This window comes from Hyperolius riggenbachi, chromosome 10 (assembly GCF_040937935.1).
Source record: "Hyperolius riggenbachi isolate aHypRig1 chromosome 10, aHypRig1.pri, whole genome shotgun sequence".
NCBI lineage: Eukaryota > Metazoa > Chordata > Amphibia > Anura > Hyperoliidae > Hyperolius > Hyperolius riggenbachi.
Window position 1 is genome coordinate 232,611,905 of NC_090655.1, and position 25,119 is coordinate 232,637,023.

Below are 25,119 nucleotides of genomic sequence, written 5' to 3' on the forward strand. Positions count from 1 at the left end.
GGGCCTGAAAGGAATACTTAAGTTTGCTAAAAAAATGACTTTTACTCACCTGGGGCTCCCCTCAGCCCCCTGCAGCTGAACGGTGCCCTCGCCGTGTCCCTCCGATGCACCTGGACTCGCCGGCGACCACTTCCGGTTTGGCCGTCACCGGCTGATTAGCCGCGTTCCCGGCCGCAATAGCATTAGAGAGAGCGCTATTGCGGCCGGGAACGCAGATAATCAGCCGCATTCCCAGCCTGTCGGCCGGTGACGGCCAAACTGGAAGTGGCCGTCGGCGAGTCCAGGCGCATCGGATGGACACGGCGAGGGCACCATTCAGCTGCAGGGGGCTGAGGGGAGCCCCGGATGAGTAAAAGTCATTTTTTTAAGCAGACTTAAGTATTCCTTTAACTCAGAACTTCCTCTCTGCTGTAAAAGATAAGCAACAGCATAATAACCTTTAAAGAAAAACACTACTTTGTCACAGCTTACAGAACTCCAATAAACCTGCAGTGTGTCTACTTCCTGCTTCCATGGAAGCAGACAAAGGGTAAACATGCTGTGTTTACATATTAGCCGTGTCTACCGAGAACTGCCAAATTTCTGTGCTGAAACAGCTGAGAGATCAAATTGCATTTGTGATTACATGAAGATGAGGGGCAATTAGACAGCCTCTTCTTCTCTCTAAAAACAAACAATGCATTTCTCTCGGTTTTCCTTGTGTCCTTTGCAAGAATTCAGAAGGAGCAGAGAATAAAGATGAATATTTAAGGGAAAGCTGGTGAAGGGCAGAGATGCATGTGTGGGGAGCAGAGGCCACAGCAGGGAGGAAACACGTGTGCAGCAGTGATATGCTTCCCCCTCAGATACCTGGTTTTGTGGTTTAGCAGTCTGTACCGAGTTCCGCTTTAGAAGATTAACCCTGGCACTGTGGTTTACATATCTCCAATGCCCTCAGTGAGCTGCTCAGTTATCTCCTTGACCTTAGCTTCTAATGCCACAACCTGTACACATCCTTAAAGAGGCACTATTAGCAATAACATGCCCCCCAAAGAAAATACATATGTAAGTAGATAAAAACTTCCTCTACTTACATAACAGATGTATTGCACTGTCCTCGGTTTCCATCCATATAATTTTAGATTATAAATAAAGGGACATTCTCTTCATGGCAGGGGCCATCTTGCTTCCTCCGGGTATATTCTTCCCCCCCCCCCCCGCACTCCCCTCCTCCCCGCACTTATCCTCAGCACAGCGGGGAGGAAAAGCTGCAGACAGCAAAGACTCACCTAACAATAGATCCAAGCGCTGCAGTTCCCCCCTATACTCTCTGCACTACCACCGGCGGCAGTGCAGAGAGTATGGGGGGAACTGCAGCGCCTGGGAACATTATTCTTGGAGTCTGTGCACTGCCTTTATCCTTCCCCAAAGTTCTGTGCGGGGAAGAAGGATAATGCGGCGGCGGGTGGCAGAAGGGCAGAGGGGGGGCGCAGACATCACATCATAGAAATGCAGACGCATCCGAAGTTTACATAGATACATTTAAGTATTTAAGTAAACACAATGTAACAAGTGTGGTATGTGACACACAGTCTCTGACTGTGCAGGAGCTGGAGGACAGCCAGAGAGTGTGTAACATTCACCACTTGTTACATTGTGTTTACTTAAATGTATCTATCTAAACTTCAGATGCGTCTGCGTTTCTATCCACGGAACTTTAAAGCTCTGTGTGTAACCCTTCCAATGCTGGTCTAGTAAAAAAAAAAAAATGCTGGTTGCATATAATATGCTGTAAATAATGTTTTAGAGCAAAGTTGAAATGCAGGGTTATATTCCGCTTTAAACTGCTGCTCCAGGTATGCATACATTCCATGAGACATGCACTGCACTGTTCAACATGGAGACCATGATTTGATTTAATGGAGATTGTTATAAGGCTGTAAGTTTAATGAGGCTGTAAATATACCAATCAAAAGTGTACCAAGTTTCCTGCTGCTGTTTCTACTGCCTGTTTATCACACTGAAAACAGACCACAGACCGTCCAGCAGCTGCATCTATACTTCTTGCCTAGGTAATTTCCTATCAATTAACCCCAACTGCCCAATACAAACCTGTTTACAAGGAAATATAATAAAGTATTCTAGAAACAGACACTTAAAGGTGTGTGTGTGTGTGTGTGTGTGTGTGTGTGTGTGTGTGTGCGTGCGTGCGTGCGTGCGTGCGTGCGTGCGTGCGTGTGTGTCACAGCAGGGAGCTGAAGATTTGTTTACGACCATGAAACTCATCAACCAGCTAATGGGTTGGATTATCTCTGTTTTATATCAGTGGACATTTGCATGCTTAGTTGCATATAAATCTCATCTCTTTTTAGGGCCACTAATGTCAGGGTAGTTTCCTGAGAGTAGAGTATAGTAAATCACACAGCTGGCCCTACCATATGAGCAACCATACAGGCCCCAGGACCCCGAGCCGGCAGCTGGGCCCTCTACAGGTCACCCCCCCCCCCCCCCGCAACACATAGCTGTGCTTCCTGGGGCCCTGCAATGTTGCAATGTCTTCTGCAGAGTAGTGACTCACCTGTCCGGGTGGAGGCGCTCCACTGTCAGTCTGTGGCTCCTGCTCCCCGTCTTCATCCAGCACTGGCTGCATCTTCCCTGTGACCCACAGCATGTTATCACGGAATTTCATGGGAGAGAGGCGCCCCTGTGAGGATGAAGATGGGAGTGCATGGAGCCACAGACTGACGGGAGCGCACCAGCCGGGACAGGTGAGTCGCCACTTTGTCAAAGACACAGCAGGCGCCATGGGTAGCATAGTTAAAGGAGAACTGAAGAGAGAGGTATATGGAGGCTGCCATGTTTATTTCCTTTTAAGCAATACCAGTTGCCTGGCAGCCCTGCTATCCTCTGCCTCTAATACTATTAGCCATAGACCCTGAACAAGCATGCAGCAGATCAGGTGTTTCAGACTTTGAAAGTCAGATCTGACAAGATTAGCTGCATGCTTGTTTCTGGTGTTATTCAGATACTACTGCAGAGAAATAGACCAGCAGGGCTGCCAGGCAACTGGTATTGATTTAAATGAAATAAATATGGCAGCCTCCGTATACCTCTTACTTCAGTTCCCCTTTAAGGGGGCTTGAAGCCCTGGGGGTGAACTGGGCAGCAACAATGGGGAAAGAGTCTATCGGGGCTTCTAGGCTAACTTTGCACAGGGCCCTATTGGTACTAGAAATGGGCCTGGTAAAACACAGAGTAACTGGATAATTTCTTTAACAATCCTATACACACTTGACTGATGTCCGATATGATCCCGATTCCTCGAGCAACATCGCTGAGCGGGACGCGTAGTCAGCCTGTGGGCTATTATGCGCTTTGTTTGAAGGCAGATGGGGGGGGGGAGCAGAGGGATGACAGAGCAGACATGATATCATACGGTGGTAGGGCATTGGTCAGCTGAGTTGATCTGCCTGGCAGTTAGTTGGCCAGGAAGCAGTCGATGATTGGGGACCCGCTGTACACATGCCTGAATATCGGCCGAGATTGTCAGTATTGACCATTTCAGCCAACTTTAATCTAGCGTGTGTATGGGGCTTTAATCCAGCCACGTTTCATTATGTGTTTTCCTTCAGCCACCTGTGAAAGTAGGAATAGCATATTTATAGATAATTGCAGCACTGGTGAAAGCGAACACAGTGAATCCAGCGCAGGAGATTTGGGCGCAGCCGGTGCCACCATAGGCCGTAATAGGAATTACGACTATAGCATCGCACAATAACTTCAGCACCATCAGAAGACGGAGCTGAAGTTACTTTTAAAACACAATAATTCTTGCTGGAAGCCGAATTATTTCATTGCCCACCATCCATGGTGGCCTGGAGGGGGAATAGTATTTAACACGGCCGGGAACTTGTGCTGCAGCAGGATCAGCCATATACCGGCTGTATCCTGCGCCCAAGTCTTCCTGTGCCGATTCCTCCCGTACACGATGAAAGGCCTCTGATGGGCAACACCAAGCTGCTGCAATTGGGTTCCCTGTGGATTAACCTTCCTGGCGATAACCCTGAACGTAGTTCAGGGTAAGCCGCGCAGGAGGATTTCTCAGGCCCTGCTGGGCCGATTTGCATAATTTTTTTTTTTTGCTACACGCAACTAGCACTTTGCTAGCTGCGTGTGCACACCGATCGCCGCCGCTCCGATTCACCGCTACCCGCCGCGCCACCCCCCCCAGACCCCTTGCGCAGCCTGGCCTATCAGCGCCAGGCAGCGCTGAGGGGTGGATCGGGACTCCCGATGACGTCACAATGTTGATGATGTCATCCCGCCCGTCGCCATGACGACGGGGGAAGCCCTCCAGGAAATCCCGTTCTTTGAACGGGATTCCCTGATCGCAGATCGCTGGAGGCGATCGGAGCGGGTGGGGGGATGCCGCTGCATAGCGGTTATCATGTAGCGAGCCCTAGGCTCGCTACATGATTTAAAAAACAAATAACAAAAAAAAAAAAAAAAACTGCTGCGCTGCCCCCTGGCGGTTTTTAATAGACCGCTAGGAGGGTTAAGCAGGTGGATGGTTAACTCCATGCAATTAGCATATATTAAACCAGCATAGGTAATTTTTGTATAGTGAGATTTGGAACCGGGTCCCATACCCACTGAAGCTTCCCTGTTGCACACGCTACTCAAAAAAAAAAAAGAACACATAAAAAGCACATCCAATCTCAATGCTTGGTGTGATAGGCCTTCTTAAAACAGAAGGTATTTCCAATAATTTAGCTTTAAGTGAACATCTGTGGTTACCCACAATGCACCACTACTGAATATGCAGATGATCTCTTTCTGCCCCTGAAGCCAGGCTTACACCCAGAACTGCTGGTGTATAGCACACTTATAGCTTTACATTTTACAGAGCCACATCAACCACACATGCAGACAGCCTGTTTCTGACGTTTAGGCCTCATCAGTGCAATCATAATGTGAAATAAATTATGCTGGACATCTGTAATGATATGGACTGGGTAATGCATTAGAAACTAAAGGATACCATATTGTTTGACAGAAATTAAAATGATCAACCTACATGGCTGAATTCAAGGACACAGTGAAGGCTGATCAATGTCCCCAATATTTCATGACAGCAAATTGTACTCAGTAGTTTGGATGACCCGCACATGCTTGTGTGGATGCCTAACAACATTGGGGCATGCTGACTGATGGTGGTCCTGGGGGATCTCTTCCCAAATCTGGACCAGGACATCACTGAGTTCTTGGACAGTCTGAGGTGCAACCTGTTTCACGCTATTAACATAACCCCCCTAAGGTCCTCCTGGCATCATCGCTAGCACAGGTCCAGTCAGATTAAAGGACTTGATCCCCGCAGTCTGATTGGCCCAATAGGCCGTCAACACTTTTATAGCACTTTTACAGTGCTCGTAACAGCTGATAACTCCCGCTGTTACACAGCGCTACCATTAGTGAATCAACAACAATGTTCTGTATGTGTTTTATTGGATGTAGGTCAGATGAGTGTGGGAGCCTGTCAATGGTATTTGTTCCTTTATCTCCAGGAACTGCCTGCATACTCTCAACACATGATGCTGGGCATTGTGGGACACCAGGAGCAACCCGGGAACTAACAAAAGGATTTCATCCTGATACATAATGACAGTCAATGTACTGTTGTTCAGCCTGTAGAGTCACGATGATCGCAATGTGCTAATTTTACTAACGCAGAATTTCCTGTAAAATTTCACAGTTACATGTACAGTAATTACAATTTTGAAATTTAATTGATTTCCCATTTAAAAATCTATTTGTACATTTTGCAGATTACGCACAATTACAAACAAGACAGTCTTAAAGGGTTAGAATAGTGAATCACTGGGACATTCTCTTGGAAAAGTTAGTGAGAAATGCCCAATTTGCCACAAGATCAGTGGTGCTCAGATGTCCCGATCCACGAATTTGGCAACCACTGCCGTTGCAGAAATAAAATCTGCCTCCAGCGTGATTGGTTCCGGATTTTGATACGCATCCACGCCACAACGTGGATTTTCGGTCGTGAATGACGCAATCACGGCCGGAACCTCGACCGGATCTGGATTTTCTATTAACGTTAATAGCAAAGCCCCCATACATGCTACAATCCCCCAAATTGCATGGATTATCAAGGTGATAAGGGGCTACAACTTCAACAAAAAAAATTCCAAAAATATTTTTTTGTTTTTGAGAAAGTGGATTTTAAAGTGAAATCAACACTTGAAATGGGGCTATGAATTGGTAATAAGTGGTTTTAAACAGGGAAATACACGTTAAGCAATCACAGAGGTGAAGGTGAGTCCCAATGGCACTTGGCGGTGATGGTACCACTAGAGGAAGATGAGTGGCTGACGCCAAAAAGACCCAGAGAGGTATATATATATATATATATATATATATATATATATATATATATATATATATATTTTGCAGCGATTAGCAATGACATGACAGCAGAGTTGTCAGTGGACCCAGGCAGTGTGAACGCAGAGTGTAGTAGCGACTGAGTCAGGAGGACAAAGTGGCCGGTCAGTGCGGCAGCACAGAAGGACCATAGCAACTCACTGGTAGTACCACAGGTCTGGGATGCAGTAATGAAGTCCATCAATACATCAGGTTCCATCTGCTCAACCACCACACGGGGACCAGAAACATGACAAGCTACAGACCTGTCTCTAACCTTCCCTTTCTGGGTAAGCTAATTGAAAAAGCCGTATGCCTCCAGCTAGAAGCCAAAATCCTACAAAACCACAGTTATGACCCATTCCAGTCTGGCTTCAGGAAACACCACAGCACTGAAACTGCCCTCATCCAAATATGCAACCACCTGCTCAAGAAACAGAGGAGAGTGCTCCATCCTGATACTGTTAGACCTTTGATACAGTTGACCATGACATCCTGATAAACAGGCTACAGGAATACTGCGGCATTCATGGCATAGTTCTTCAGTGGTTTCAATACTTCTTGAGTGGCAGAACCCAAAAAGTGTCTATGGGGCCCTTCCTGTTCACCTCTGTACGACTTAAAGAGACACTGAAGTCTCATAAAAATCCTATTTTTACTTCAAAAATATGTTTCTCATCCCTGCCCTAACTAAAACGCCGCATCCCCGCAGTTGTAATCTAACTAAATCCCCCCTAACTCCCCCCCGCAAAATCCATGACTTTCTTGGTCGTGGATTTTGCTGCTGTTGGAGGCAAAGCTTTCAGCCGCAGCTCTGCCTCCATTGGCGTCTATTAGCAGCGGATCTTCTCCTCTCCCCCGCCCCTCTCAGTGAAGGAAGACTGAGAGGGCGGGGGAGAGGCGGCGATCCGGGCTGATAGACGCGCTGATAGGCAGAGCTGCAGCTGAAAGCTCTGCCGCTCATGGGAGCGCTGCCCGGATTGCCCCCCCCCCCCACTGGGGAGTTTGGGGGGATTTAGTTATATTTCAGCCGCGGGGATGTGGCATTTTAGGTAGGGCAGGGATGAGAAAAAGATTTTTGAAGTAAAAAGCTGATTTTTAAGAGACTTCAGAGTCTCTTTAAGTATGGGTTGTCCCAGGGCTCAATCCTTTCTCTCCTGCTTTTCACAATTTACATGTTACCGCTTGGAAAACAAATCCAAAAACATGGCCTGACATATCACTGCTATGCGGACGACACCCAACTATATATTTCCTTCAAGCCTGGTGTAACAGACCCAACTCTAACTCTAAACTCCTGCTTATGCGAACAACAGCAATGGATGAGTGACAACTGGCTGAAACTAAATGCAGACAAAACTGAAGTCCTTCTGATCGAAAGGCAGCGCATGACAACAAAACTTAACTTGCAGTCTTCACCACTGGGAATAGGAGGCACAGATCTACACAGCTCTGATCTTGTGCGTAGCCTGGGAGTTCTAATTGATGGGGATTTATACTTCAGAACTCACATCTCTGCTGTGGTGAAATCATCCTTTCCCTGATATCTCCATGGCAGCATACAGATGGGGCAGTTCTCCGCCTACAACTGCCAGATAGGACCTTTCTGAGTATAAAATGAGCTCCACCCATTACCCCATATTCCTTTTTAAGTCCTCACCGCCGGATAGGATCGTGTTTTTCTTGCATGGACTAATTTTTCCCTTACCTCCGCACGATTTTTTGCGGTTTCCAACCAGGTTTTTACCTCCCCTGGTTGCAGTTCTGAACCTCAGGTAACTAAATGTTCCAAAGAGGTCAGGAGCCTGCTCTTTTGCGTTCTCCAGGCATTTGCTGGTTATAAAACATCTAAGGAGATGTATACCTTGTTTCCCAAACATGTTCACAAGATCTGCAAGGCAGGTTGTAATATACATGAAGACTCTGGTTAAGTACCTTTGGATTGCTGTTCTCAGTCACTCTCTATCAAAGCTCCGGCTGCCTGGATAGTTTGTTGCAGTTCCTGTTAGTTCCTGCTCGTCTGAGGCTGGTGAGTACTTGCATAAACACTACTATGCAAATCTGTCCACAACGGTGGCCATTTTCTTGTAGCCCGCTGGCTGTTCTGCCCTTATCTGCATAGCAGTGGCCATCCTTGTTGTGGGTAAGTGTAGGAAGACATAAGAGGCAGCTCAGGAAGTGGTAGGAGTGGCTATTCTCCACTGGCATGCCGTCCTGCAGCTCTGTGGCAACTGCTACACGTCCTGAGGGGTCAGCCAAGTAGATTGTGTGTCTGCAAAGGTATCTTTTATATGTTTTATATCTTATGTGGTAAACTTTGTACTAGCTTGATACTTATACTGCACAGAGTGATTGAAGGTTGCTGACAGCTGCATTTTTTCCGCAGCTTTTACCTTCTGCTATGGGAAAATCATCTCAAAGAGAACGCAAAAAGACTTCTAGGTAAGGGGGGTGAGTAAAAATGAGGTAATATTTTTAGATCGAAGGGTCATATATTGACTTGATCTTATTGGTTTGTTTTTTTTAGCCATAAACATACTCTTCCAAAGGAATATGTTAAAGGCTATTCCCAACAAAGTTCAAGTCAATCAGCCGGACAAAGTCGATCAAAACATCGGTCTTCGTCAAGCAGTGAAAAACCAAAGAAAGTTTACTCCAGGAGATTGCCATCTAGTTCTCCAGAACTAAGATCGCCTAGTCCGCCAAAGAAATGTTCCTCAAAAACAAATAGACCTTCAGAGGATCAATGCTGGCTATGTGGGGATATAAAATTACCTGATAAGATGGTTTGCAGAAATTGCTACTTTGACATCTCTGGGGAAAGTCAGGATTTCACTTCTGTAATTAAGCAAGTTGTAAAAGATACTATGGCAGAGATGGGTACTCAGCAGGCAGTCCCGACTAGTATCTGTACACAGAATCCTCCTAATCCGATTTCAGATGATTTAAGCTCTGAAGAATCTGATTTGGATTATTCATTCGGTTTTTCGTTAATCCCTTCTTTTATATCACAAGTCAAGGACGCAATTGAGTGGGAGGATGTGGATGATTCCGACAAACCTAAAAAGAAAAGATACTTTAAACAGTTAAGCAAAGACCGTTCCGCATTTCCCTTTATGGAGGAAATAAAGGAAATTATAACTGAGGAATGGAACAAAACTGTTAAAAAATCTTCTACTAAAAACCGGTTACGTAAATTGTACCCGTTGTCAGAAAAAAATGGTGTACTTTTAGACTCTACTCCTGTAGTGGATGCTTCCATTATGCGCCTGGCAAGGAACACTACTTTGCCTTTAGATGATTCTACCTCTTTCCGTGATGTATTAGATCGCCAAATTGATGTGGACTTGAAAAGGTCATATCTATCTTCCGGAGACGCAGCTAGGCCAGCTGTGGCTCTGGCCTCAGTTTCTAAAGCTGTTAAAACCTGGGTCTTGGAAATTGAAAATGCCATTATGAGAGATGCCAATAAGGAATCTATATGTACCTCTATTGATCAATTAAAATTAGCTGCTGAATTTGCTGGTGAAGTTGCTTTAGATGTAGTAAAGTCGTCAAGCAGGTCTATGATATTTTCAGTCATGGCTAGAAGAGCCTTATGGTTAAGGGCCTGGGCAGCAGATCCTTCGTCCAAAACCACCTGGACAAGAATCCCTTACGATGGTAAACATTTATTTGGGCCCACATTAGACTCAGCAATAACAAGAGTAACGGGCGGGAAATCTGGTCTGCTGCCGCAAGATCGGAAATTCCAGAGACAGCGCTTCCCTCAGCAAAATAGACAAACTTATCAGAGATTCAAAGATGCTCGGTCATATCGACCTGGTAAAAACTTTAACAAAAACTGGAAAAGATCTCAACCATCTTTCTTTAGGTCTGCTAAACCGAAAGTTGGTACTCCCTCAGAAAGCGCCACTAAATCTTTTTGATATCAGGCCCGTCCAGACAGATTTAGTAGGGGCAAGACTGTCCCGCTACGCACCGGTCTGGGCGGAAAGTATTTCAGACCCCTGGATTCTGGATATAATAAACAAAGGTCACAAATGGTCTTTCAAAAGTCCTCCTCAGTTGCCTCACGTCCTCAGAACCTCTATTCCAAAAAGCCCACAAAAACGACAGATTCTCTTTCAGTACATAGAGACTTTGCTAGAGCAGGGAGCAGCAGTTCCAGTTCCTTTATCCCAAAGGCTCGAAGGCTTCTACTCTCCCATTTTTATGATTCAGAAAAAGACAGGCGACTGGAGGCCGGTCATAGACCTGAAAGCACTGAACAAATTTATCAGATTACCAAAATTCAAAATGGAATCTCTCCAAACAGTGGCGAGAGCAGTCAGAACTGGAGATTGGATGTGTTCAATCGATTTAAAAGATGCTTACTTTCACGTCCCAATTCATCCCTCATATCAAAAGTTTCTTTGTTTCCTGATTGGACACATCCATCTCCAGTTCTGCTGCCTACCCTTCGGCCTATCCACGTCCCCCAGGACATTTTCAAAAGTTCTGCTGGCAGTAGTTTCAATACTAAGAGTTCAAGGAATAAGAATACTGCATTACTTGGACGATATCCTAATATTAGCCGAGTCAGAAAATCGCCTAAAAGAACACAGAGATTTGACAATTCAAACATTGACAGACTTTGGCTGGATAATAAACATCAAAAAAAGCCAGTTACTTCCCACGCAAAAAATGGTGTTTTTAGGAGCAGTATTTTATACGGTTCCAGGAACGCTTGCGCTTCCAGAAGACAAACTATATCGCATGATTTCAGATCTAACTCAAATACGTCCAAACGAGACTCTTCCTGCCAGACAATGCATGAAAATTTTGGGTCAGATGTCTTCAACAATCCCACTTGTCCGCTGGGCACACTGGAATCTAAGACCGTTCCAGATAAACTTCCTATCCCAATGGCAAAACTTAAATCTCTGGCAACCAATATGGATCCCCTTAACAGTGTGGAAAACATTAAGTTGGTGGAAAAATCCGAACAATCTGAGAAATTGCTGCTCGTTAATTCCTCCAGAATGGACTCTGATAACGTCAGATGCGAGTGCCAAAGGTTGGGGTGCAGTATGCGAAGACTTAGCAGTACAAGGAGAATGGACTTTTCCTACAGAGAATACAGTGTCAAATATTCTAGAAGTAAAAGCTGCCCTCCATGCATTACATTCTTTTCTGCCAAGAGTGAGGGGCTGTTCAGTAATGCTCCAGCTAGACAACAGGCCAGCAGTATCCTACATAAGGAAACAAGGGGGGACTCACAGCAAAGCGTTACTCAGAGAAGTGACCCCGATTATGGTTCTTGCGCAATCCCATCTAAAAGATCTTACAGCAGTATATATACCAGGCTCAGACAATCTGTTAGCGGACGAGTTGTCGAGGAAAACGCTAGATCGCCACGAATGGTCCCTCAATACAGAAATATTCAAAACAATAATAAAGAAATGGGGCCCACCTCAAATATATCTTTTTGCATCCCAATACAACACTCAGCTTCCAATTTTCTATTCGAGGTTTCCTGCTCAGACAGCGTTAGCTGTGGATGCGCTAGCCCAGAGATGGACATTCAGGAGAGGATACGCATTTCCACCAATCCCATTGATCTTCAAATTCCTGCAGAAATTAGCAGTTTCGAATGTGGAAGTGATAGCAATAATTCCTTTTTGGCCGAAGAGGCCTTGGTTCACTCTCCTACTGTCAATGTCAACAGACCAACCTTTCCATTTACCACAAGTACCAGACCTACTAGTTCAAGGTCATTATGCTCATCCAAACATAAAGAGACTAAAACTAACTGCTTGGAGATTGAGGGGGAAAGGCTACTAAGTCAAGGTTGTCCTAAAGAAGTAGTTTCCACATTATTGTCCGCTAGAAAGCCTACGACTTCAGCAATATATAACAGAACGTGGGAAAAATTTTCCTCTTTTGCAGTTTCCTCTGGTTTTGATCCTCTCAAGCCCTCGGTAGCCAATGTACTTACTTTCTTGCAACGAGGATTAGATATGGGACTTGCTTACAATACTTTAAAGTCACAGATATCTGCCATATCAGCGGTTCAAGGAGCTTCATGGGCTCTAAATCCGTTAATAAAGCAGTTCTTCAGAGCAGCTTTAAGGCTCCGTCCTCCAATCAAACCCAGATTCCCGCAGTGGGATCTGCCTACAATCTTGGACTATCTTTCATCTTCTCCCTTTATGCCATTGGAAGATTGTTCTATTTCAAACTTAACTTTGAAAATTACGTTTTTGATCGCTATTACATCTGGAAGAAGGGTCTCCGAACTCCAAGCCCTAAGCCACAAAAATCCATTCATATCTTTCTATGAAGATCGAGTAGTGCTAAACCCAGTGGATTCATTTATTCCAAAGGTGTCATCCTCTTTCCATTTTAATCAAGAATGGACTTTGCCAACCTTCAAAAATATAGAGAATCCAGATTCACCACATCCACTGGATCCTGTTTCTTTACTGAAGGCTTATATTTCAGCTACAGAGTCTTTTAGAATGTCAGATAGACTTTTAGTCATTCCATCAGGGAGAAATAAAGGAAAGTCTGCCTCTTCCAGAGTAATTTCTTCATGGATTGTTAAGACTATCCAGGAAGCGTACAAGTTTAAGGGATTATCTCCACCAAGTCAAATCTCAGCTCATTCCACAAGAGGAATGTCTTCCTCGTGGGCTTCTCTAGCAAAGGTTTCCTTGGAAACCATATGTAAAGCTGCAAACTGGGCTTCTAGCCACACCTTTATTAAATTTTACAAAATTGATCCAACTGTACTGTCTTCAAGTGCTTTTGGCAAAAATATTATTAATTTAGCCTCCGGCTCTACTGTATAATAAGTTAATAAATTCTTTGTTGTGTACACCTGCTTCCCGCCCAAAATGTTTCTTTCTTTCTAGTTAATTGCCCATCTGTATGCTGCCATGGAGATATCAGGGAAACTAGAAAATTGAATACCTACCTACAGTAATTTTCTTTTCCTGATATCTCCATGGCAGCATACAGCCCCACCCTAGGCAGGCGGTTCGTCCTAAAAATACAAGGAATATGGGGTAATGGGTGGAGCTCATTTTATACTCAGAAAGGTCCTATCTGGCAGTTGTAGGCGGAGAACTGCCCCATCTGTATGCTGCCATGGAGATATCAGGAAAAGAAAATTACTGTAGGTAGGTATTCAATTTTCTAGTATTTTCACCTAAAGATCATCACAAAAATCAAGCACCTCATCCCCCCAGAAGATCTACCAACCTTAGTTCATGCCTTCATTACCTCCCGACTGGACTACTGCAATACTCTCTACAATGGCCTTCCAAAAAAGGACTTGTACCGCCTACAGCTGATACAGAATAGTGCTGCCAGACTATTAACCAACCAACCCCTTCACTGCCACATAATGCCAGTCCTGCACTCCCTTCACTGGCTAGTGGCTACGTATAGAATGGAGGGTCCAATTCCAGATTGGCCCACTGACATTTAAATCATTGAATAATCTGGGCCCTGGATACATGAAAAATGTTGCAGCTGCGTAGCAATCCCCGCAATCTCAAATCCACAGGTTCTAATAATCTAGTCATACCTCAGAGTCCACTTGGAAAATGTAGGTCCCAGAGCCTTCTGTCATGCTGCTCCTACGTTTTGGAACTCCTTACCTCAACAGATCAGGACAGCTCCATCTCTGGACGTGTTTAGATCCAGACTGAAAACCCACCTGTTCAGTTTAGCATTTGCAGAAATATAACTTTTGTTGTGTAAATACTTCATCCTACTACCAACTAATGAATCCGAGAGAGCCTAAGAGCTTTGAGTCCTTGGGGAGAAAAGCGCTGTAGAAATGTTATTGTATTGTATTGACCGGGCCTGGCCACAAGAGAGAAAAAATTCCTCCCGAGTCCCGGAGACTCTTGGGCTAGCTTGACCTGTAACTGCAAGCCAGAAAATGTTCTACATGTAGACTGTCTATTGGGCCAGCTTGCCCTGTAAGACAAAAAAAAAAAAAAAACGAAAAAGGGAAAAACAATCCTCTCCAGAGACTGTTTTGCACCAACATGCCTGAAAGAGGAAAAAAATCCTCTCGGGGACAAAATATTTTAGGTCAGCTTGCCCAGCAAGACAGAAAAAAAGGGGGACAAACAATGCAATGTTTTTTGAGTCAGTTTGCTGAGAAGAGAGAAAAATAATTCTCCGGAGACAAAGAGTAAGGGCAGAGGAATGTGTATTTAATTTCCCCCTCTCTCTTTGTGGTTTGCATGTCAACTACCTGAATAACTTAGAATTCAAAGTTGAATAAAATGGAATCCGAGCTGTACAACTCAACTTGCTGAAAATATATCAATCAATGGGTTGCGTTAACTTTTGAAAGCTCATATTTTGGAGGGAATATAGACAGTAGACACAAGGCACTGGAGTGCTTTTCCCTGAGCCACCTCGTGGTGGCAGTAGCGCATCGGCAGTATGAAAAATTCGAGCTTCAACAGAGTTCTCATGCAACTATAACTACAGAATCCTCTCTAGACTATAATTAATGGAGCCTAGAGGGGAGAGGCATTTGTGATTCCATCTGCAGTACACAGACATTGATTGACTCTCTCTACTCTGAACAATAGACGGTGAAAGCACATTAATTCCCCTTACTAGAACAGAGATTACAGATGTAATGTAGCGCTGTACATCACGTGACTGTCCTAAGAGGAGCTCACATTTCCTGGCACAATTCCCACCATTTGTCGTATTGTTGAGATGGCGCCTTCAGAGTAGAATCAGCTACAAGGCAGTTAAGCAGGTGCTTCGGTCTTTCTGGGCTCCCATGGGGCCTCTGGCATCTTTTCTAACATCTCCCATCTTACTTCGTCAAAGCCAGATGACCACGGCACGGCAGTGAGACCCACTCCTCTGAGCGCAGTTACCCTTGTGCTTCTGGGAGAACCATGTAACCCTGGAGACATGACAGATTGCGGCAGGCTCAGCCCTATTCTCATTATATAGATCAGTGACTGCCGGTGTTCCATATTTTCTCACTGGCAGCACTGAAACCTCACATTAGTGGGGCAACAGTATCTGCCCCGGGATCAGATTAAATTCTTCAGATAAGCGGCCTCCACAACCGGGATCGTGTGTAGTTTATGGGAAGCAGAGCGCGGCACCCCGGCGGCCACTATATTGGCACCAGCTATCATAACACACCAAGTAGTATCAGCTCTATGTAGACAGTGTGGGTGGCTCTGAAAAGAGCCTTTGGGTTCTGAGGAATATCTTTCGCTGTAGGGAGTTACTTGCTCTTGGCGGCCTTGTGGCTCTCGGTCTTCTTGGGCAGCAGCACGGCCTGGATGTTGGGCAGGACGCCCCCCTGGGCGATGGTCACCCCACCCAGCAGCTTGTTGAGCTCCTCGTCGTTGCGCACGGCCAGCTGCAGGTGGCGGGGGATGATGCGGGTCTTCTTGTTGTCCCGGGCGGCGTTGCCAGCCAGCTCCAGGATCTCAGCGGTCAGATACTCCAGCACTGCGGCCAGATAGACCGGAGCTCCGGCCCCCACCCGCTCCGCATAGTTGCCCTTCCTCAGCAGACGGTGAACACGGCCGACTGGGAACTGCAGCCCGGCCCGGGAGGAGCGAGTCTTGGCCTTGGCACGAGCCTTGCCGCCTTGTTTGCCTCTTCCAGACATGACAGATTCCGGGATACAAATAACTCTCCAACACGAGAATAGCCCGAACAACCCCTCCTCCTGTCCTATATACTCTGCTGCCCGCCCCACGCCGCTGCCACCTGATTGGCCCCTGTCCGATTCAGCCAATGGAATGCAGGTCCAGCATTTCACCAATCAGCAAACTCTGGGCGTTCCTCTGCGCTGAAATCACCAATGGGATGATCTTCGGGTTCTCAGTAATGTGTTTTGCACACGGCGCGTCTCCAGCCAGTGAGAGGGAAGGAAATCATCAGCCAGTGACGCTGCCCAATAGTGTAGAGAGAAGCGCTGCAGCCTGATTAGCATAGGCCGCCTATATAAGGAGGGGAGGCGGCGCTGCTTCTCATTGTGTCTCCGCGCTCTGCAGAGTTACTGATAATACGCAGCAATGCCTGAACCAGCCAAGTCTGCCCCGGCGCCCAAGAAGGGCTCTAAGAAAGCGGTGAGCAAGACCCAGAAGAAGGACGGCAAGAAGCGCAGGAAGACCAGGAAGGAGAGCTACGCCATCTACGTGTACAAGGTGCTGAAGCAGGTGCACCCCGACACCGGCATCTCCTCCAAGGCCATGAGCATCATGAACTCCTTCGTCAATGACATCTTCGAGCGCATCGCCGGGGAAGCTTCCCGCCTGGCTCATTACAACAAGCGCTCCACCATCACCTCCCGGGAGATCCAGACTGCCGTCCGCCTGCTGCTGCCGGGAGAGCTGGCCAAGCACGCCGTGTCCGAGGGCACCAAGGCCGTCACCAAGTACACCAGTGCCAAGTAATCTTCCCGATACAATTACTGATCATAACCCAAAGGCTCTTCTAAGAGCCACCCACTCATTCACTACGGAGCTTTTGTATGCCTTCACTTCTGTTCTATACTGTGTAGTGACACCTAGATTTTTTTTTTCTTATTCACTTCCAGCTATTTATTTCCCGGAGGACGCTGCTGGCTGGTGCAGGCAGAGCTTTGCTCTTTGTGTTTACTGCTTGTTTGCCATCAGCCACATTCATTCACCTATTCTGCCCCAGGTGTTCCGAAGCACTGATCCCTTAAATTCTTGTGCAGGTTGGTTTAGTTAGTGGAACCAAACCGGTTACGGAATTATCGGGTGCGTCTTAAGTATCGCTTGACTTCCTTGTGGAGATAAATATTTTGCCTTCTCAATCAAGGTATTTGTGTTAAGCATTCAGCTGCCTGTCACTGAGCAACTTTGTTTTCCTACCTGAATGCACATTGTATTTACAACGCGCCAACATAGAACGCAGCGCTGATTTATCTCTTTATGCCCGTGTAAGCTACAAACCGCTAGGGTAGAGCAAGCCTTATGCCTGGTACATACCATGCAATTTCCCATCAGATAGGTGGGTCGATAATTTCCAACAGATCTGATCTGTCGGTAATTATCCGACGGGAAATTGCATGGTGTGTACCAGGTTTTACACATTTCCTGGTAGTTCTTGATCAGCTTGAGCAGCCCTGATATCACTTGTGCTGGGCCAAGCCCTATCAATATATACCATGCACTGATGAGGATCAATAAGTCCTGAAACGGGCAATGTGCATGAAGGGGAGCGGAGCCAATCTCAAACCGACTCTCCTGACTCCTGCGTGTGGGTTATCAGATCAGGCAGTAACTCAGGAGTTCGCTGATGAGGGCCGGGATCGCTAAACTGGGTATTAGCGTGGAGCGTAAAAGAAAGGATGTTCTTGAATTAGGACACAGCAGTAGACAACCTCTTTACATTGCAGATACCACAATATCCCACAAACATCCAGAACCCACTTCCATGATGCAACATAGTTTGTTTTTGTAGAGGGTACGGGACGAATATTTCGTTATAAATAAATTAACAAGCGGGTGTACCCCTGCCAATGCCATTCTAATACTGCTACCAGTGTTACTCATCCTCCAAGCAAGTGTTTATGGAGATGCCTGCTCTGTACTAGAGGAATCTCTTTGTAACATTAGCTGGCAGCTACATATAGTTATTGCTGGCCATCGCTGTACAGCACATGCTGCTGAGTCTGACTGACACAATACAGGCAGTCATGACAGTCTTTGCACAAATGAGATCCAGTGGATATTTCGTGATAGAAATAGAATCACAACCGAACCACAGCAAAGCTTATTAATAGCCAATTATGTCGCAGACGTCGATTGAAATGAGAAATCTTGTTACAGCGAATAAATCCAGCACTTTGGATGAGCACCTGGAGCATTTGAATTCTTATAACTGTGTGGCGGCTGATCTGCAGTAACAAGGGTCGTGTAGCTTCCCAGTCGGCTGCAGCACACGGGATAGATACAATTTTGTTTTGGGATATTTCAGCTTTTCGTGTATCTATTTTTATCAACCTTTACAATGTTTCCATCCTTAGTTCCTGTTTCCTCTCCCCTTCCCTCCGACGTGTCCCTAGAACTGATACAAATAAATACATACTTGTGTTGTGTGTATAAAGAGCTGCAGTGCTGGGATCTTTTATTCTGATCATTTTGCTAATCAAATCCTAATGATATAAATAAAACTATCAATCATCTAGCACGGTTTTTATACGATTGCATTCGCAGGACAAGCAAATAAGCGTTAAAATGGCGGGCTGCTGGAACAAAGCGCTAGTTTTGGCGGTACATTTGAATAGAAACGAATGTCCCCAATAGCCAATCAGGGAGAGGCACGTGAGCGCGGCGTCCAACGAAAAGGCAGAGCGCAGTATAAATGGGAGTAGCGGCGGCATCAGATCACACACACAGAGCTCGCAGAGTAACGCTGATTATCAGGCATGGCCAGAACCAAGCAGACCGCCCGCAAGTCCACCGGAGGGAAAGCTCCCCGCAAGCAGCTGGCCACCAAAGCCGCCCGGAAGAGCGCCCCGGCCACCGGAGGAGTGAAGAAGCCTCACCGCTACCGGCCCGGTACAGTGGCTCTCCGAGAGATCCGCCGCTACCAGAAATCCACCGAGCTGCTGATCCGCAAGCTGCCCTTCCAGCGCCTGGTGCGGGAGATCGCCCAGGACTTCAAGACCGACCTGCGCTTCCAGAGCTCGGCCGTCATGGCTCTGCAGGAGGCCAGCGAGGCTTATCTGGTGGGGCTCTTCGAGGACACCAACCTGTGCGCCATCCACGCCAAGAGGGTCACCATCATGCCCAAAGACATCCAGCTGGCCCGCAGGATCCGCGGCGAGAGGGCATAAGCGCGTCACACAGTGTCCTGATATCCTCACCCTGACCCAACACAAAGGCTCTTTTCAGAGCCACCTATATGTTCTACACAGAGCTGTTTAGTACGAGTCCGGCTGATACCAGCGAACAATCATTATTCACTGTATGTTATTTCGTTAGGGACTGTACACACAGTTCTGTTCTCCAGATAGAATTGGCTAATTTCACCAGTTCAATATAGCATCATTAATTACAATTTAAAGTCTTGTCTGGACCTGGTAAAATTATTTATTTTTGCCTAATTGCATCTTTTAGAGCAGTGCTGTGGTTTTTCTACACCAGGGGACGGGAAGATCGCACATCTGCCCAAAGACATCCAGCTGGCCCGCAGGATCCGCGGCGAGAGGGCATAAACGCATCCTATATCACACCACAAAGGCTCTTTTCAGAGCCACCCCCACATTCTCCATACAGAGCTGTAATGCCGCTGTCACACCGACTCCTTTAATTCCGAAAAATGTAGATGTGAAGATATTAATCTGATGCTATGCAGTCTATCCTGAGGCAAATCACCTATTATGGAGTACTACCATTTATATGGGGAAACCGAAACTGTAATGGCTTTATCTCCCCTACGGAGAAATTTCTGCAAAACCATAAATGTGCAGAAAGTTTAGTGGCCCCTCAAATTTTACAGTGTTAAGACTATTGTGTACCTACTTGTGTAATCATTCAAAGCTTGCCATTTTAAGATTTCAAAGAGCAAAATATAATCAAAGTAAGAATAATCTTGATATTTTCAGGAATTTAGTGATTATTGTGCTGAAAAGTTTGATAGTACATTTGAGAAGTATTGTGAATAGAGCCCCAAAACGGCATTCCCCCGAGGATTTATCATTAGCTGGAGAAGTAAAAGTCGTGCAAACATTTTTGCACGAGCAAGATACAGCAGGCCTCTGTTCAGTCTAGGATTGCTAATACTATACCGTAATTATACCGCACATAAGTGATGAGATGACAACAGATCAGTAGTGGGTGCTCTGGGAAGAGACTTTGGGTCTTGAGAAACCATGTACAGTAGCCAGACAAATCTGTTGATCAGTATACAGCACAGAAACAGCATATAAAAGCTCCGTAGTGAATGAGTGGGTGGCTCTTAGAAGAGCCTTTGGGTTTCCTGTGTAGTCGGGTGGGAGATTACTTGGCACTGGTGTACTTGGTGACGGCCTTGGTGCCCTCGGACACGGCGTGCTTGGCCAGCTCTCCCGGCAGCAGCAGGCGGACGGCGGTCTGGATCTCCCGGGAGGTGATAGTGTGGCGCTTGTTGTAATGAGCCAGGCGGGAAGCTTCCCCGGCGATGCGCTCGAAGATGTCATTGACGAAGGAGTTCATGATGCTCATGGCCTTGGAGGAGATGCCGGTGTCGGGGTGCACCTGCTTCAGCACCTTGTACACGTAGATGGCGTAGCTCTCCTTCCTGGTCTTCCTGCGCTTCTTGCCGTCCTTCTTCTGAGTCTTGCTCACCGCTTTCTTAAAGAGCCCTTCTTGGGCGCCGGGGCGGACTTGGCTGGTTCAGGAGCCATGCTGATTCTCAGTAACTCTGCAGAGTGCGGAGACACAATGAGGAGCAGCGCCGCCTCCCCTCCTTATATAGGCGGCCTATGCTAATCAGGCTGCAGCGCTTCTCTCTACACTATTGGGCAGCGTCACTGGCTGATGATTTCCTCCCCTCTCACTGGCTGGAGACGCGCCGTGTGCAAAACACAAACCCGAAGATCATCCCATTGGTGATTTCAGCGCAGAGGAACGCCCAGAGTTTGCTGATTGGTGAAATGCTGGACCTGCATTCCATTGGCTGAATCGGACAGGGGCCAATCAGGGGGCAGCGCGGGGCGGGCAGCAGAGTATATAGGGCAGTAGGAGGGGTGGGTTCGGGCTATTCTCGTGTTGGAGAGTTATCTGTATCCCAGAAGTTATTATGTCTGGAAGAGGCAAACAAGGCGGCAAGGCTCGTGCCAAGGCCAAGACTCGCTCCTCCCGGGCCGGGCTGCAGTTCCCAGTCGGCCGTGTTCACCGTCTGCTGAGGAAGGGCAACTATGCGGAGCGGGTGGGGGCTGGAGCTCCGGTCTATCTGGCCGCAGTGCTGGAGTATCTGACCGCTGAGATCCTGGAGCTGGCTGGTAACGCCGCCCGGGACAACAAGAAGACCCGCATCATCCCCCGCCACCTGCAGCTGGCCGTGCGCAACGACGAGGAGCTCAACAAGCTGCTGGGTGGGGTGACCATCGCCCAGGGGGGCGTCCTGCCCAACATCCAGGCCGTGCTGCTGCCCAAGAAGACCGAGAGCCACAAGGCCGCCAAGAGCAAGTAACTACTGTAGCGAAAGATATTCCTCAGAACCCAAAGGCTCTTTTCAGAGCCACCCACACTGTCTGCAGAGAGTTGATATTACCCGCATGTCTGTGTACCTAAACAATTGCTTAGAAGGGATGGGAACCGGTGTTTGATTTCTGGTCGGTCCTTGTATGCATTATTAAGGAGGATCTGTTAATCTTCCTCCGCTCCGGAGAGGCACTAGGTCTTTACCTGTTATCCGCTGCCATTAGCGGCCGAAACTCCGCCAGTTTTTGTTCTGTTACTTGCCATGCACTCCCTAATATCTCTATACCTATCCCAGCCACAATTCACTGTTACAGTGAATTGTGGCTGGGATAGGTATAGAGATATTAGCTAGGGGGTTAGTGAGCTCCTCTGACAGTCCTGTGGTATGTTCTCTAAGGTGTTGGATAAACATGTTAGTCCTACATACATAATACATAGTAGTAACGTACTCTATTATATTGGCATAATATATCGTAGTATATTTGCAATGACTAGGATAGTAATTGGATTGTGAGATCAGTGGGTGGCGTGGCTATGAATCAGCGCTGCAGATGGCAGGGTATTATATTTTTTCTCTGTCCCTGTTGGGAGATCAAGTGTTACCGCTGCTTTCACCATCTATTTGTACAGTTACAGTAGAATGAATGTAGATGACTATCGTGGCCCACTATGCCATGGCATTTGCAGTAGGGATGATCAAAGAGATGCAAATTCTTAAATGACAATTTGCTGCCTGCCCTAAAAGACTGCAATGAAGGCAGAATACTCAGCAATCGGCCACAATGACTCTCTGATGATGAGATACATCTACAAATGATCATTTTATCTCTTGAAAGTCGGCAGCACTATAGCGGGATAATCCTATTCCTAATAGTGTTGTCCGGATCATGAACGATTCGGATCTTTGATCCGAATCTATTTTATGAGTCGATCATCCGAATCATCAAAATGAACGATTCGGATCGCAAAAGGGGCGGGGCCAGGAGCGACACGCCCCCTCTCAGCGGGCAGCGGGGTCCTGGAAGCAGAGCTGAGATGGATCGCTCTGTTGGATGGGAGGCAGCCTTGCAGGGAGACAGGTAGATGAGAGAGAGAGGGGACATGGGTGCCACTGCCAGATATGTGTAGAGCACACATACTGGCTGCAATGTGCTGCCCATTATAGGCCTGGGTTGCCAAGCGTCCGTATTTATACGGACAGTCCGTCAAAATGCTCTTAAAAAAACGCTGTCCGTATTGCCCGTATTTCTGAGGCACTTGTCCGTCCAAATACACTTACATTTAATTGATCTTCTGTGCGCATGCGCCATGCGCTTCGTTCTCCCTCTCTGTTCCCCCCTCCCTCAGCCTCCCTCCTTCCATCCAATCACATATTGCATTTTTGGAGCTGGCGCCTCTCTCTACCCAATAAGAGAGAGAGAGGCAGCTACGTCATGCAGCCCGGCCAGCCAGTCATGAGCAGGACACGATGGAGAGGAGAAGCGCCGCCAGAGATCCCAGCCCAGCAACCAGTGAGGGAAATGACCTGTCACCAGCCCCCGCCGCCGTCCAGAATCCAGCATCTGCCCGCCGCCAAAGAGAGAGCCAGTCAGCCACGCAGCAGCAGCATTCCGAGGGTGAGTGAGTCTGGTGGTGTGACGGGTCCTCCGCTCCTCCGACAGGACATGACTGAGTGAGGAGAGTCAGAGCCTCTCTTTGCCACTAGAGACCCACCTGGGACCTGCCACTATTACTAACCACCTCCACCACCTGACTGTTAGTGCCAAGCAGCCCGCCGTCACGTCCACCAAGACTGTCACTGTAGTGACAGTCAGTTAATACCACAGGGGTAGTTGTCAGTCAGAGCACAGGAAGGACTACTGAAACTGAAGGTAATAAATATTTGTGAGGTAGCAGCTGCAAATGACAATTTTGTTTTTTATTCTGTTTAATAAATGTCTCCTCTGCTGGAACTGAATGTAAACAGACTGGGCAGTCACATCATCTCCCTTCCTGCTGTGCCTGTCTCCCCCCACCCCAGCTAGATGTGGCAAGCAGCTAGTTTTACCCTCTTTATGCTGTAAAGGCTGGGATTTAAGTGCCTATGTGATCCTCTGTTCAGTGTAGTCCCCCCCCCCCCCCCCTTCTACAATCACAACCATGCTAAATGTGCAGAACGGCAACCTGCAGATGAAAAATGTGGCTTAACTCAGAGAATGCCCTTCATCAGGCACCCAGGAGGATATCATTATGTGTGTATAAGAAGCAGACCTCTGCAGGGCAGCACGGTGTGTGGCAGACCTCTGCAGGGCAGCACGGTGTGTGGCAGACCTCTGCAGGGCAGCACGGTGTGTGGCAGACCTCTGCAGGGCAGCACGGTGTGTGGCAGACCTCTGCAGGGCAGCACGGTGTGTGGCAGACCTCTGCAGGGCAGCACGGTGTGTGGCAGACCTCTGCAGGGCAGCATTGTGTGTGGCCGACCACTGCAGGGCAGCATTGTGTGTGGTGGGCTTCTGCAGGACAGCATTGTGTGTCAGCTCAGTAGGACTGTTTCACATGAGCCAGTAATCGCCTGCTTCAGGTACTGTATGTTTCTCTCCTCCTGTAACCCACAAGAAGTTTCCAAAAAAGCCCGCTACTGACTCCGCCCCCTGGCTCCACCCCCTGTCCGTCCAAACCTTGGGGTGTCCAGATTTTTTGACCATTTTGTCCAGGAAAAATACGAAATTGGGTTGGCAACGCTCCCCCTGTGTTTATTTATTTTTTTGTGTGTCAATATTTTTCTTCATTTATTTTTAATAAATATTACTATTTAATTTTTATTCTCTCCCTCCCTCCTCGCAGCTGGCTAATCATGGCGATCGGCTGTCATAGGCTTCTGCCTATGAGAGCCGATTGTTCTCTAGTGCCCCAGGGGGACAGCCATGTCACACAGCTGTCCCCAGTACAGCGCTGCTGCAGATCGCATCGCTGTACAATGTAATTAGACAGCTCCGCCCACCAACAGGAGTCGCGCGCGCAACCGCAATCTCCTGCACTGCGAGCCCCAAGGACCTTACGCTGATCAGTGTTAGGCGGTCCTGGGGCTGCCGCCGTGGCCACGCCCATAGGCGTAATGTGGTCGACAAGCAATTAATGTCGTGGGCCATTGCGCCTCTGCAGCCCTGGCCATGCGTGTCCTTGCTTGGGGGTGATGGTGGTGGTGGTGGGGGGGGGGGTGCGGTAGAAGCCCCAGGTAAGTTAAACTTTTTTTTACCTTACAGTGTTCCTTTAACATTAAAGTGATTTGATTTTGCATAAATGACAATAGTGCTGCATGTAGCATATTTGAAGCTATTGTGGTTCTGTAGAAAGCACAGACAAGCAAAAGTGCTGTAAAAATCACTTTGAAATCGCTTGCCAAAAAAATTTCTACAAAATCATTAACTGCTGGCGCATTTTGGTGTAAAATAGCCCACTGCCAGCTGGGTTGCCAAGCGTCCGTATTTATACGGACAGTCCGTCAAAATGC

At 47.1% G+C, this 25,119-nt stretch overlaps 4 protein-coding genes and 1 pseudogene across 4 annotated transcripts; 3 read left to right on the forward strand and 2 right to left on the reverse strand.

Annotated features, from left to right (window-relative positions):
- Nucleotides 1-15,682: 15,682 nt before the first annotated feature.
- LOC137534801 (histone H2A type 2-B) lies at nucleotides 15,683-16,075 on the reverse strand. The gene has a single exon (XM_068256457.1). It carries the CDS (start codon nucleotides 16,073-16,075, stop codon nucleotides 15,683-15,685), a length of 393 nt encoding a protein of 130 aa, XP_068112558.1.
- Nucleotides 16,076-16,475: 400 nt separating this feature from the next.
- LOC137534804 (histone H2B 1.1) lies at nucleotides 16,476-16,878 on the forward strand. The gene has a single exon (XM_068256460.1). It carries the CDS (start codon nucleotides 16,485-16,487, stop codon nucleotides 16,863-16,865), a length of 381 nt encoding a protein of 126 aa, XP_068112561.1. The 5' UTR covers nucleotides 16,476-16,484; the 3' UTR covers nucleotides 16,866-16,878.
- Nucleotides 16,879-18,868: 1,990 nt separating this feature from the next.
- Nucleotides 18,869-19,311, forward strand: LOC137536899 (histone H3). The gene has a single exon (XM_068259079.1). The coding sequence runs from the start codon at nucleotides 18,869-18,871 to the stop codon at nucleotides 19,277-19,279; it is 411 nt and encodes a 136-aa protein (XP_068115180.1). The 3' UTR covers nucleotides 19,280-19,311.
- Nucleotides 19,312-20,252: 941 nt separating this feature from the next.
- On the reverse strand, nucleotides 20,253-20,830 carry LOC137536900 (histone H2B 1.1-like; annotated as a pseudogene).
- A 395-nt stretch (nucleotides 20,831-21,225) lies between these two features.
- Nucleotides 21,226-21,618, forward strand: LOC137534799 (histone H2A type 2-B). The gene has a single exon (XM_068256455.1). It carries the CDS (start codon nucleotides 21,226-21,228, stop codon nucleotides 21,616-21,618), a length of 393 nt encoding a protein of 130 aa, XP_068112556.1.
- Nucleotides 21,619-25,119: the final 3,501 nt, after the last annotated feature.